Genomic DNA, 14,348 nt, shown 5'->3' on the forward strand with positions numbered 1-14,348 from the left:
GAGCCCTTAGTGTTCACCCACCCCGCAAAGACAGCCAAACAACAAACCACCAAATATGAGGTATGGTCAAAAATTATGGTGAATACCTATTTCTTAATATATTACAGTAAAAGACTCATTGCCATTTATCTCCCTCAAAGTACTCATCACTTTGAATACATCCATCCCGTCCGTCATTCTTGCCACTTTCTGAAGCAGATCTGGAAGTCATCCTTCATGAGCATCTTTAGCTGCACTGTTCTGGCTGCCTCAGTGTCCTGAGTCGATGTAAAATATTTACCTTTCATGATCATTTTGACTTTAGGGAAGAACCAGACGTCATATGGTGCTGCAACTAGTGAACAAGGAGGGTGAGGACACACCATAATGTTCGTACGAGCCTACATTTTGTTGAATGGCATTCAGGAGCAGCAATTATCACATTTTTTATCACACCTTCACATTTTTAACCATACCTCATAAAGACAACCACAAAAGAGGACTTTCAGAACTGCTGCAGAAGTGGCAAAAATGACAGGATAAGTGTGTTTAACAGGACAGTGAGTATTTTGAGAGAAATTAATAGTAATGTGTCTTTCACTCTACTAAATCTTTAAAATTAAACATTCACTGTGTATTTTGACCATCCCTCATATATTTTGGTGAAAGTAACTAAAGGAGGGTTCAGAATATATGAAAGAGCAGCAGAAACAGCCATCCAGGGTGGGCGGAATCCCTGACTTCCACCACCCCATCCCCCACTGGGGTGGGACAGGTGAGTGAGAGGACCCCAGCAGCCCACTACCACCACACCTACCATGCCCCACTAAAGATCACTGCAGACTCAGGCACTGAGCCCTCTGCAGGAGCTTCCTGGTCCACAACCGTGTCACCCCAGAGAAGGAGCCCATACTGTGCCCCAGCCCAAGGCCCATGCAGCTGTTGCACAATGCCACATTGGAACCAGAGCAGCTGCTGGCGTCTGTTCTGCTCCAGGAATGAGTGGATGTTATGGCTTGCATCTCAGTGTCCCCTAAGACCTCATGCAGTCATAGGTGGGGCTTTTCAGGGGAGGCTAGAACTGGAGTTGTGATCAACGGTGTGTAATTAGTCCACTGATTGGCTTGGCACAGTTCCCTACCCTGGGTGTGAGTGCTACTGGCCCTAAGAACAGTTATTCTGCATAAGATATAAGGGACAGAAACAGGCTTGCTGCTTGTTAATTGCTTGCTGCTTGCTGCCTTCTGCCTGCTCTGCTTTGCCATGGACTGTTTCTCCTCTGCAATGCCCTTCTGCCGTGCCATCCTGCCCTGGAGCCAGCCAATTACGGGTTGAAACCTCTGCAAACTGTGAGCTGAAATAAAGCTTTCCTCTTTTAACTTTGGATGTCAGGTATTTTGTCTCGGCAATGAGAAAAGCAACTAAGGCAGATTTTGGTACCAGAGAAATGGGGTCATTGCTGTGACCTGACCATGTGGTTCAAAAGCCTTTGGAACTGGCTTGTGGGAAGACTTTGGAACAATTTGGAGAAGCTGGCTGAAGAAGCAGCCCTGGAATGCTCCAAGCTATATGTGATGGGAGATTCTGGTCAGAATTCAGAAGACCAGAATCCTATAGAAATGCTGCCAGTAAAGACCAGGCTCGGGAGGTTTCCGCTGGGAAGAGGGATTGCACTGACTGTTGGACTCTGGTCCGTGTGCGGTATGCCTTGTCTGCATTTTGCTCATTCCAGAGACTGCCTGACACTGTGATTAGGGTGGTTGGCTAATTAATCTTGCAGAAGAAATTTCAAGGCAGGGTACTATTGAGGTGGTGGCATGGCTACTGTTGGGTCCTTTTATCCACATCTATGTTGAGAATCAAAGGCAAAGAGCCCAGTAGAATAATTTAAAATGTTGTGAGTAAAGTTGTGAACTGCAAAGACAGAGCTGAGGAGAATAGAAGACTTGAGGACATGACAAGATCCAGCTCCACCCTCAAAACTGCAAAAGTGAAAGACTTTGCTTTGAGAAGATTGCAGAGAGCACCATGTTCCAGATTGGCAGCAGCCTAGGGATTTGTCCCTCAAGATCCGGTTCATAGGGACTGGTCCCCTACAGCCAAGGCAGAAGGAAGCTTGGTGACAGAGTTTGGCATCACCTGGATGGTGTTGGTCTTAGGTACATGCAAGTCACAAATAAGAGATGGTTCACCAGACAATCAGCTGATTTCTCAGCAGAAACTCCGCAGGCCCAGAGAGAATGGACTGAAGTATTCAAAGTGCTGAGAGGGGAACCTTGCCAGCCAAGGACACTACACCTAGCAAAGCTGTCCTTCAGTAATGAAAGAGAAATAAAATCTTTCTCAGACCAACAAAATCTTGACCACTACCCCTGCTTCACAAGAAATGCTTAAGGGAGTTATTTGAAATAAAAAGATGCTAATTACTATCATGAAAATATATGAAAGCATAAAATTCACTAGTAATAGTAAAATCCATAAAATCCATACTGTTATGGCTCTCTGTAAATCACATGTTATCTCTAGTATGAAGGTTAGAAGTCAAAACAGTGAAAAATACCGTAACTTCAATTTGTTTTTAAGAAATATGTAATATAAAATAAGTAAATTGTGATACCAAAAATATAAATCAGGACAGAAGTTTAAAGTCTAGAGTCATAGGCTGGGGATGTAGCTCAATGGTAAAGCACTACCCTAGCATGCGTCAGCCCCAACACCACAAAGAAAAAAGTACAACTGAAGTTAAGGTGTTACTATTATAAGATATTGTATGCAAACTACGTGGTAATGGCAAAGCAAAAGCTACAGCAGATACACAAACAATAAAGAGAAGAATCAAAACATAGCAGTAAAGAAAATAACCAAATCACAAATAAAACAACAGAGGGAGAAAGAAAAACAATTTACAAAACAGCCAGAAGACAAGTAAACAAATAACAATAGTAACTCCTTATCTATTAGTAATTACTCTGAATGTAAATATTAAATTCTCCAATCAAACGACACAGTGACTAAAGGAATTAAAAAACAGTATCCAATTACATACTGCCTACAAAGACCAGATTAGCCGTAAGGATACACATGTACTAAAAGTAAGTGGTTGAAAGAAGATATCCCATGCAATTGGTAACCCAAGGAAAGCAGGTGTAGCTATACTTATATCAGACAAAAACAGACCTTGAGTTAAAAATTGTTATGAAAGGGGCTGGTATGTAGCTCAGTGACAGAGCCTACATGAGGCCCTGAATTTAACACCTAATACCATAAAAACATTGTTATAAGATGCAAAGAAGGTCATCATTTAATGATAAAGGGCTTGATTACCAAGAGGACATAATAGTTGTAAACATATACATGCATCCGATCTCAGAGTACCTAAGTAAATAAAGCAAATATTGATGGACATAAAGGGACAATGATAAAATAAAAGTAGAAGATTCATTGTCCCACTTTCAACTGATTAAGCAGAGAGAAAAATTAATAAGGAAAAACTGGAATCAAACTGCATTTTAGATAAAATGGACCTAATAGATATATACAGAATTTAAATCTAATGGCTATAGAATGAGCATACTTCTCAACTACACATGTAACATTCTTCAAGACATGCCATTTAGTAAGCCACAAAACAAGTCTTAATGGATCTTTTAAAATCTAAAATGTATCAGCCAGGGCCTTGCAAGAGCAAAGACCAGAGTTCAATCCCTGGTACTAAATAAATAAATAAAATATATCGGGCCGGGGATTTAGCCCAGAGTTTCCGTCACCTGCCTCGCAAGCACAAGAACCCAAGTTCGATCCCCGGTACCAAAAAAAAAAAAAAAAAAAAATATATATATATATATATATATATATATATGTATATATATGTATATAAGCCAGGCAAAGTAGCATATACCTGTAATCCCAGCACTCTAGGAGGCTGAGGCAGGAGAATCACAAATTTGAGAGCAGCCTGGCAACTTAGTGACTTAATGAGACCCTGTCTCAAAAAACAGAAAAAAAGGGCCGGGGATTTAGCTCAGTGGTTCTGCTTTCTGCTGTGCAAGCGCAAGGACCCAAGTTCGATCCCAGGTACCAAAAAAATTTTAAAAATAAAAGAAATGGATAAATCCCTAAACATACAATTTACCAAGACTGAATTATGAAGCCAGATGTGGTAGTGCAAACCTGTAATTTCAGCTGTCTAGGAGGCTGAGACAGGAGGATCATAATTTCAAACCTAACCTGGCAACTTAGTGACTTAGCAAGAGCTTGTCTCAAAGTAAAAAATAAAATATAGCAGGAGATGTAGCTCAGTGCAAAGGCCATGGGTTCAATCCCCAGCACTGAAAAAAAAAGGAAAATCTGAACAATAGACCAGTAAGGAGATTGAATAACTAATGGTTTCCCATCCAAGAAAACCCAAAGATCACATGGCTTCACTGCTAAATTCTGCCAAATATTAAAGAAAAATTAATACCAATTCTTTTAAAACCATTCCATGAAATTGAATAAGAGGGAAATCTTCCAAATTCATTTTATAAGGCCAGTATCACCCTCTATGGAAGCCAGACAAGAACAAATCAGGAAGGGAGGGGAAGGAAGGCAGGCAGGCCTGGTCAACATAGATGCAGAAATCCTGAGCAAAATTCGAGCACACCAATTCAACATCACATTCAAAAGACAGCCCGGCATGGTGGCACATCCCTGCAATCCAGCACTCAGGAGACTTAAGCACTAGTATTACCATGAGTTCAAGGCCAGCCTGAACTACATAGCAAGACCCTGTCTCAAAAAACAAAATCATTCACTCTGATCAAGTAGGATTCATCCCAGGAACACAGGGATAGTGTGACTTACATATATAAGCACAGATGATTCACTGCATTACCATAGTGAAGGCCCAAAACCACATGATCATTGCAGTAGATGCAGAAAATGTATTTGGCAAAATCTAACATCTTTCATGTAAAAGTTCTAAAAAGAGGGTCGGGGATTTAGCTCAGCGGTTTCACCACCTGCTGTGCAAGCACAAGGATCCGAGTTAGATCTCCGGTGCCAAAGGAAAAAAAAGTTCTCAAAAGAGTATGCATATAAGATACTCACATAGGCCGGGCATGGTGGCACATGCCTATAATACCAGCATTCAAGAGGCTGAGGCAGGAGGATTGCCGAAAGTTCAAGGCCAGCCTGGACTACAGAGTGAGTTCAAGGCCATCCTAACTATATAGAAAGACCCTGTCTCAAAAAAAAAAAAAGAAACCCAGGTCAACACAGTAAGGTCGCAACAAATGAAAAATGGAAAATCTGACAAGCTGACAGACTATATCGTATAGAAAGCTGAAGTCATTTCCTCTAAAATTGGAAACAAGGGCCAGGGATTTAGCTCAGTGGTTCTGCTGCCTGCCCCGCAACTGCAAGGAACCAAGTTCAATCCCCGGTACCAAAAAAAAAAAAAAAAAACAATAAAATTGGAAACAAGACAAAGTCCACCTTCAGCTCCCTTATTCAATGTAATTCGGGAAACCTTTGCCAGAATAATTAGGCAAGAGTAAAAACTAAGGGGCATTCAAACTGGAAAGGGGGAAGTCAAACTGTCCCTGTTTGCAGATGACATAATCTTATACACAGAGAAACCTAGTGACTCCACAGAAACTGCTAGAACAAATAAACTAATTCAGTGAGATTGTAGGAAACAAAATCAACATTTAAAAATCATCAGTTTTTTAGCAATGTTTCTATATGTTAACAGTAAGCTACCTGAAAAAAAAATGATGAAAACAATTCCATTCACAATAGCAAAAAAATGGGGCCCTGGGAATAAATTTAGCCAAGGAAGTGAAAGATCTCTACTCTGAAAACTATAGAACACTAATGAAAGTAGCTGAAGAGGCCACAAATAAAAGAAATATGCAGCATTTATGTATTGGAAGAACTGACATCGCTGACAGGGCCACACTATTGAGATAGGAGATTCGGGGTGAGGAACGCTGGCTGGGGAAGTATAACGACACGACCTGCACACATGCGCAGAACAGTTCCCAAAGCTCGGCAGGTTTTCATAGGACGGCCTAGACCTGACCGGATGTAGACGTTCTCCTGGGTTTCCTCGCTATTTAGACGGCGTACAAGGCACATCGCCGCCATGAGGACTTTGCTAATGTCGCTTTCCACCACAGCCCACCCTTGTTTCCACGCACAGCGTGTACCTTTATCTTTGCTTATTCTTTTGCTCTTTATTCAGCCCAAGCTTGCCGTGCAGTTTCTCCCCGACTCCTCACTGTTACTTTTTTGAATAAACTTTCTGAATAAACCACTACATTTTGCTCATTTCATCCAATTCTTCGTTCGAGACGAGAACCTGGAATCTAACTCCAGAAGGAGCGGCAAGCAACCTGAACTCAGTCACGTTTAGTTGGTGAGCCACTTTTTTAGGAATAAGCTACCCCATAACATTTTGGCAATCTGAGCCAGGAGAGTACATTTTGGCATTGCCAGGCACGAGGAAAAAAAGCTCAGGTACAGGAGAAGAAGGTCCCAAGACTAGAAGATGGGGATCCTATTGGCCCTCACAACCACGTGCATTTTACCGACATCACCACTAGGCCACATTCTGGATGAGTGGGAAAAGTTTGACCCTGACGGTCTAAAACAAGAGCAGCATATCTACCATTGTAATAGCTTTTGGGTCCAGTGTGAACTGGGTGGTGGTGGGAGATGGTATGAGATAGTGCTTTAAATCATGAGACTATCCTCCAGCTACAGCAGTTCTGCTTAAACATACACATGGGATGGAATGCCTGTGCTCAGGCTTTTGTGACTCTACCAAAGGGAATGTTCAGGAGCAATGGTGTTTAGAGTAACCACCAAGGAAAAAAAATATTCTGGATGACTCTGTCCTGAGACCCTCCCTTGTCTCTCAGGGCGATGTGGGTCTCTCTGATCTGTTTGATGATACTGGGAGGGCTCCTCGACCTCCTTCTTGTAACTCAGGGAAATAAAGCAAGTCCGTCCCCTCCAAGTTCCAAATGACTCAGAAACTCCATGAGAGCCTGGTGCCCAGGAGGACCATGTTCCTCATCCCCCTCGTCTTGGGGGCTCAGACAGCTTTAAGCCCCGCAGGTAGAACTCCAAGTGGTTCATAACTCATCCTGCCCCTAAGAGAATTCCCAAGGCCACAAGGGAATACTCGAGTACAGGTCGCTTTTTCAGTGCAAGGAATGATTCAGCCAACTATCAGAAGATCCTAGTAAGTTTGAAAATGGGTTTCAAACTTTGGCTTTTGCTTTTTTTTTTTTTTTTTGATACCAGGGTTTCTTGAAGATCTCACTATATAGTTCAGACTGGCCTCAAACTCATGGCCATTCTCCTGCCTCAGCCTCCTAAGTGCTGGGGTTACAGGCATGCACCACCACACGCAGCTGCTTGCTTTTGATTTATCACAGTGAGATGTCCAATACATCTTGGCCACTTGCTCTACCCCAGATGAAAAATAAAGAATCCTACAAGAGGCTAGAAACTATGCAGATGAGCGATATGCCTTGAAAAGGAATGGAAACCACCCTGGAGAATCTATTCTCCCCTCAACAGAGCCAAGCTGCGACTCTAATACTCAGGATGGACTAGAGATGATGCCTAGTATGGTAGCTGCTCTTACCATGGGGATGAAAAGGTGCATTAAAAAGTCTGTTCGTAGACATTTCTCAGAAAAAGAAGTAAAAGCAGCAAATAAGCATATGAAAAATATGTTCAACATCACTGGTCATTCGAGAGATGCAGATGAAAACAACACTGAGATTCCAACTCACCCCAGAAAGAAAGGCTGCTATCAAGAAATCAACCAATAACAAATACTGGCAGGGGTGTGGGGAGAAAGGAACCCTTCTCCATTGCTGATGGGAGTGCAGTCTGGTGCAACCACTGTGGAAATCAGTATGGAGATACCTCAAAGAACTAGGGTTAGAGGTCCCATTTGACCCAGCTATTCCCCTGCTGGTTATCTTCCCCAAAGAATTAAAAGAATCATACCACAGCGATATATGTCCACCCATGTTCATAGCAGCACAGTTTGTAACAGCTAAAGCTTGGAAGCAGCCCAAGTGCCCATCAACTGGAGACTGGGTGAAGAAGATGTGGTTTTTTTATAAAATGGAGTACTACTCAGCCATAAAGAACAAGAAACTAGAGACAATTATAACTAAATGGATGCATATTGAGGTCAGCCTCTTAAATGAAATAAATAGGACACACATGTGTAAATACTGAATAGTTTCTCTAGTGTGAGAAACTGAAAGTGTAAATAAGAATTAAAATGATTAAAACAAGGGGCCGGGAATTTAGCTCAGTGGTTCCGCAGCCTGCCTCGCAAGCACAAGGACCCTAGTTCAATACCTGTACCAAAAAAAACACAAAAAAAAATGATTAAAATGAATAATTGATAATTTAAAATAGGAAGAAAAGGTCCAAAGGGGTAGGGGTGGTGGGAGGGGAAGGCGAAAGGAAAGAAGGGAAAGGAAAAATTATGAGAAAAGAAAAAAAAATGGAAACAAAGTCTTTGTAAATAGGGAAGGGGGAGGGGGTGAAGGGAGCACAGATAATGGGGAAAAAATAAGAACTAAGATACATCATGCACAGGTACAAGCACCCAATGATAAATGTAAACATACTATATATCTAAAATGTATCAGTAAAAGAATTTAAGAAAAAAAAGTCTGTTCGTTATAATAAAGTGGGTGGGGTCTTACAGGGTACAGAAGAAAATCCAGCTTTGTTTCATAACTGATTAGCAGAGGCCTTCCACAAGTATACTAATATAGATCCATCTTCCAAGAGGGAGAGGCACTAGTGGGACAACATTTCATCTGTCAACTAGCCCCAGATATTCAACATAAACTTCAAATAGGGCCACAGACACCCATGGCTCACTTGCTGGACACAGCCTTTTCTGTGTTCAACAATTGGGACCCAGAGGAGAGATGAAGAAGAGGCTAATATTATGGCTGTCACAGTTGGTAATGCTTTAAACCACCCAGGTCATCTAAGGAAAAGCTCAGGGACAAGTGAGGAAAGAGTTCCTGTTTCGAGTGTAAGAAGACTGAACACTGGAGGGCCAGGGATTTAGCTCAGTGGTGCTGCCAACTCCCTCACAAGTGCAAGGCCCTGAGTTCGATCCCCGGTACCAAAAAAACCCAAAGACTGAATATTGGGCAACAGACTGCACCAAGCCTCGGCCTGGCCTGCTCCACATGTAAGGCAGTTAATGTGCCTGACTCGTGGCACTGGAGGTCTGACTGGCCCCGCTCTCAGAGAGGGAGGGCCCAGCCTGAACCTTCACTTCCTGCTCTGATGGCTGAAGAGGCCCAGGGAAACCTGCAAAGCCCCTGTCCACAGATATCGCCATCTCCTCTGGGGAACCCTGGATAGACTTGGACATCATGGCTGAGCCAATTCCACTGCTAACTAATACAGGGCCAGCTCATTCAATTCTGCCTTCCTTCTCTGGAAGACTCTCCTCTGTGTCTGTAGACATAGCTGAGGTCAAGAGGACCCCTAGCCAGAGATTTCTTTTTACTCCTCCTCTGACATGTCACTTTGAAGGCCAAATGTTTAACCATGAGTTCCTAATTGCCCTGCAGTGTCCTGCTCCCCTGCTAGGAAGACATTTGCTAGCTAAAATTGGGGGCAAGTCTCAAATTCCAGCTAAGGCCAAAATGGAATTTACTTATTGAGACTATATCAGATCTCCCTGACCAAACTGGCCAACGAGTGGATCCTGCCACCTGGTAAAGGGGAACACCTGGTAGTGCAAATTCAGGTCTCCCAGTAGCTGCAAGACTGAAAGACCCTAGGTGGTTTCTTAACCAAAAGCAGTATCCAATGAAGGAAGAGGCACGTAAAGGCCTTCAGCCTCTCATAGAGAATTTTCTCAAATATGGCCTTCTGAAGCCCTGTCAGTGCCCTTGTAATACTCCCATTCTCGCTGTGGTAAAGCCCTTGGGAGAATATTGGGTGCTACAAGACCTCTGCCTCATTACCAAGGCTGTTGTTCCAATCCATCCTCTCTTGCCAGAGCCATAAACAATTCTCTCCTAAACTCCAGGGGACATTAATTGGTTCTCAGTCTTAGATTTAAAAGATGCATTTTTCTCCATCCCTCTTCATCCAGACTCCCAGTTTCTGTTTGCCTTTGAACGGGAAAAATCCCATTTCAAGAGAAAGGCAGCAGTATACTTGGACAGTTCTTCCACAAGGGTTTAGAGGCGATCCTCACCTTTTTGCTCAGGCACTAGAGAAAGACTTGAGAAACTTAAAATTTAAACAAGGAATCACCCTACAGCATGTAGATGACATTCTAGTTTATAGCCCAACTCAGAAATTATCTAACTATAACATTATACAGACTCTCAACTTTCTAGCCAAGAAGGGATATAAAGTCTTCAAAGAAAAGGCTCAGATATCCCTCCAAAAAGTTCAATATCTGGGATATATTCTCACACCTTGGGACTGACAGCTGTCTAGGGACTGGATCCAGGCTATCTGTGATCTTGGGCCTCCTGCCACCAAACAATGGTTTTGTTCTTTCCTGGGACTGGCTGGCTTTTGTAGGATCTGGCTACCTAATTTTGGGCAAATGGCAAAGCCCTTCTATAAGGCTGCCAAAGCCCCTGAGTCAGTGCCCCTAGAATGGGCAAAAGTGACTGGCAATGCCTTTAGGGAAATAAAGCACGCCCTCACTCAGGCTCCAGCACTGGGAATACCTGACTTAAGAAAACCTTTCTTTCTCTATGTATCAGAAAAGAGAAGAATTGCTTTGGGGGTCTTGACCCAAAGGCTAGGGCAAGAGCCCTGCTCAGTGGGATACTTTTCAAAGTAATTAGATAGAGTGCTGCTGGATGGCCACCCTGCCTGAGAGCAGTATCAGCTACCACTGTACTAACAGATGAAGCTACAAAGTTAACTTTGGGACAGACACTAGAAGTCCTGACACCCTATAAGGTCAGGGCTATTCTGGAGACAAAACGTTACTTGTGGTTAATGGGGGAACAGCTCACTAAATATCAGTCCATGCCCTTAGATGTCCCTGAGGTTATTATAAAAGTTTGTACTGGGGCTGGGGATTTAGCTCAGTGGTTTCGCTGCCTGCTGCACAAGCACAAGGATCCGAGTTCGATTCCCTGGTACCAAAAAAAAAAAAATAAGCTTGTACTGCTCTTAACCTGTCTCTTTGATATGTACAGGCCCAGAGTTAGCTACTCTTGTGAACAAACCATCTCTCAGACATATGCCAATAGGCAGGACATCAGTGATCTGCCCCTCCAAGACCCTGAGGAGGTGTGGTTCACTGATGGAAGTAGCTTTGTTCAAGAAGGACATCGAAAGACAGGTTATACAGTTGTCAGCTCACAGTGGGTCACTGAAGCTAAACCTGCTCCTCCAAGAACCTCTGTTCAGAAGGCAGAGCTAGTAGTTCTTACTCGGGGATTGATATTAGGAAAAAGCAGAAGGTTAAGTATCTATACAGAGCTGGGCATGGTGGTGCATGCCTGTAATCCCTCCTGACGCAGGAGGATCACTGTGAGTTTGAGGCCAGCCTGGGCTACATAATGAGTTCAAGGCCAGCCTGAACTATATAGCGAGACCCTATCTCAAAAAACAAAACAAAAAATATCTATACCCACTCCAAATATGTCTTCTTGACCCTACACACTCATGCAGGAATCTGAAAAGAAACAGGCTTACTGACAAATAGCAATCATCTATCAAGCACAGGAGAGAAATTCCACAACTCCTAGAGGCAGTCCATCTTCCTAAGTAGGTCACAGTCATGCACTGTAAAAGGCACCAAAGAGACATGTCTGAAGTTTCCTTGGGAAATCAAAATTCTGATACAGAAGCAAAAAGGGAAGCCCTATAGCCCCATCAAACTCTAGCCTTATTTTCAGTTCCTGAGGAACCATTAAAATCAGACTATACCCCCAGAAAATAAGTGGGTTCAGAACAAAGGGGAATTTAAAAAGGAACTAGTGATATTTAGAAAACAAACTGGTCCTTCCTCAAAGGATGCAGTAGAAGGCTATAAAAACACTTCATGATTCCTTCCATATGAGAAGAGATGCTACCCTGGAAACAGCCGCTCAAGTTTTCACAGAGCTAGGATTAGCAGCAACCACCCACCAAGTCTGCAAAGCTTGCCTACTCTGTGCCTACCGTAATTCTGGTGAGCCCAAACCTCCTCCCTCATTAGAACCTGTGCAGAGGAGAGGGACGTACCTTGGAGAGGACTGACAACAAGACTTTACCCACACGCCACCATGTGGAGGATTTAAAGGTACGTTGGTCCTGATCGACACCTTCACAGGCTGGATTGAAGCCTTTCTACCCATTCAGAAAAGGCTTCAGAGGTAGTCAAGATGCTTCGTAAAGAAATCATCCCCAGATTTGGACTAGCCTGGTCCCCCCAGAGTGACAATGAACCTTCTTTACCTCCCAAAAAACTCAGGTGGCGAAGGCTTTAGGGATACAGTACCACCTCTTAGAGAAGTACCTTCTCTTAGATGGAGAAGGCAAAGACGCCCAGGGACAAGGCTGAGAAACCCCAAGCAGGGGAAGCAGCAAGAGAGTGGGGGTCTGAGGCCAGAGCATGTGGAGAAGGAAGAGACAAACTGCAGGCCACATCTGAAAGCTTAGTAACCTAAACACAGAAAAGAGAATTGACATTTAGTGGGCACATGTGTCACTGCCAAGGGCAAGATCTGCACAATGTGTGGGTGGAAGCCAGGCATCGGGGAGTGAGGATGTACAAAGGGGGAAGAGGCAAGAGACAAAGCAAGGGAAGCCTTTCCAGGAGTTTGGTGGCAAAGGGAGGAGATGGGAGAAAATGAGACTGGCAGGAGGGAAACAGCATTTCCCCTGCCCGGGCCTTCAGCTGAGACCACAGCTCTGATGGGACAATTTGACTGCACCCTCGGGAGAAGTTCCAAGCAGTGGCAGTGGCTAAGCAACGCCTAGATTCCTGACTTCCTGACTTCAAGAAATCTCTAGATAGTAATCTTGTTTTGGTTGGGTTTTTGACGCTGAGGATTTAATCCAGGGCCTTCACACTGGGTTACATCCCCAGCCCTTTTTTTGTTTGTTTGTTTTTTGGTTTTTGTTTTTTTGGTACTGGGGATTGAACTCAGGTCCTTGTGCTTGAGAGGCAAGCAGTGGAAACACTGAGCTAAATCCCCAGCCCTTTATTTTTTATTTTGAGACAGGGTCTTGCTAAATTTATTGCCAGGCTGAGCTCAAACTTTCTATCATCCTGCCTTAGTCTCCCACAGTTCTGGGGTTACAGGTGTGTGCCACAACGTCTGCCTATGTTTTCTTTGTTTTTTGGGTTTTGGGGTGTTTTTTTCTTTTTGGTACCGGGGATCAAACTCAGGACCTTGCACTCTCGAGACAGGCACAGTCCCATTGAGCTAAATCCCCGGCCCCTAACTATGTTTATTGCTTTAAGCTGCTAAATTCAGGGAAAATTTGTCAAGCAGCAACAGGCATGAGGACATGCAGCAGTGAATAGTTAGCCAATATTCGTACTATTCATGGAGGCTGCATTACAGAGGAAAGACAGATAAGAAACAAGCAAAATGTGAATGCACAGATCTGGAGATAGTAAAGTGGGACAGTGTGGTAGAGCCCCGGGAATGAGCAGAGGAAAGGCCTCTGCCAGGAGGTGACATCTAAGTGAGCGGACACACGGGGTTGTAGGCCAGAATCTGAAGAAGAGCGAGCCAGGAAAAAGGCGCAGTCAGTGTAACGCCTGAGCCAGAGGGTCCCATGCAATTCCTAGGGAAGGGAGGCCGGGGCTGGGGGCGGTCCCTCGATGAGGGAAAGGATGAGGCGATGGGAGAGCCGAGCAGGGCCTGCACCATCCACCACATGGAAGGCTGTGGGCGGGAGATCCTGACACCCACTCTAAGGACCACAGGGCCATGTCTGCGGTCAGTGGCCGTCACAGAGGTAAGTAGCTATATGGGGGCTTTCCTCCAGGTGCCTCCGGCCTGTGCGTGTGTAACAGAACCCAGTTTCCCCACACGTCAGCCCCCAGACCACGAGCAGCGCCCAGCCTGGTCCTGCTCTGTCCCTCCGGTCTCTGCCAAGGGGCCCTACCTCTGAGGGGCTCTGGGACACGCTGAGGCTGCCGCCTCAGGTTGGAATCAAACAGGAAGCATAGGCCACTGACGTATGTGTTCTCCTTGCAAGTCTGGTGCACGGTGGGGCCGCAGGCCTGAGGAGCAGGGTGCCAGTGTGAGGGCTGGCCAACTCCTGTCCCTCTTGCCTCCTCCTCTGCCTCCCAGCAGCCCCGGGCCCCACTCCTCCCCCAAAGATCCTCGTGACCCAGGGCAACT

The 14,348-nt window shown here is 44.4% G+C and overlaps 1 protein-coding gene across 4 annotated transcripts in view; it reads right to left on the reverse strand.

The window, feature by feature from the left end:
- Itgam (integrin subunit alpha M) overlaps window positions 1-14,348 on the reverse strand; it is a 51,239-nt gene that overhangs the window by 31,891 nt on the left and 5,000 nt on the right. For 3 of the 4 annotated variants that reach the window (XM_021237492.2, XM_004856244.2, XM_004856245.2), the window contains one exon: window positions 14,110-14,227. The exons of the other annotated variant lie outside the window; for it this stretch is intronic. In XM_021237492.2, the coding sequence (XP_021093151.1) occupies window positions 14,110-14,227 (118 nt within the window). The remainder of the gene's footprint in view (window positions 1-14,109; window positions 14,228-14,348) is intronic. 4 annotated transcript variants of the gene reach the window in all.

Source organism: Heterocephalus glaber, unplaced genomic scaffold, assembly GCF_053883595.1.
Source record: "Heterocephalus glaber isolate CG9 unplaced genomic scaffold, H.glaber_assembly_v1.0 deba00000943, whole genome shotgun sequence".
Classification (NCBI taxonomy): domain Eukaryota; kingdom Metazoa; phylum Chordata; class Mammalia; order Rodentia; family Bathyergidae; genus Heterocephalus; species Heterocephalus glaber.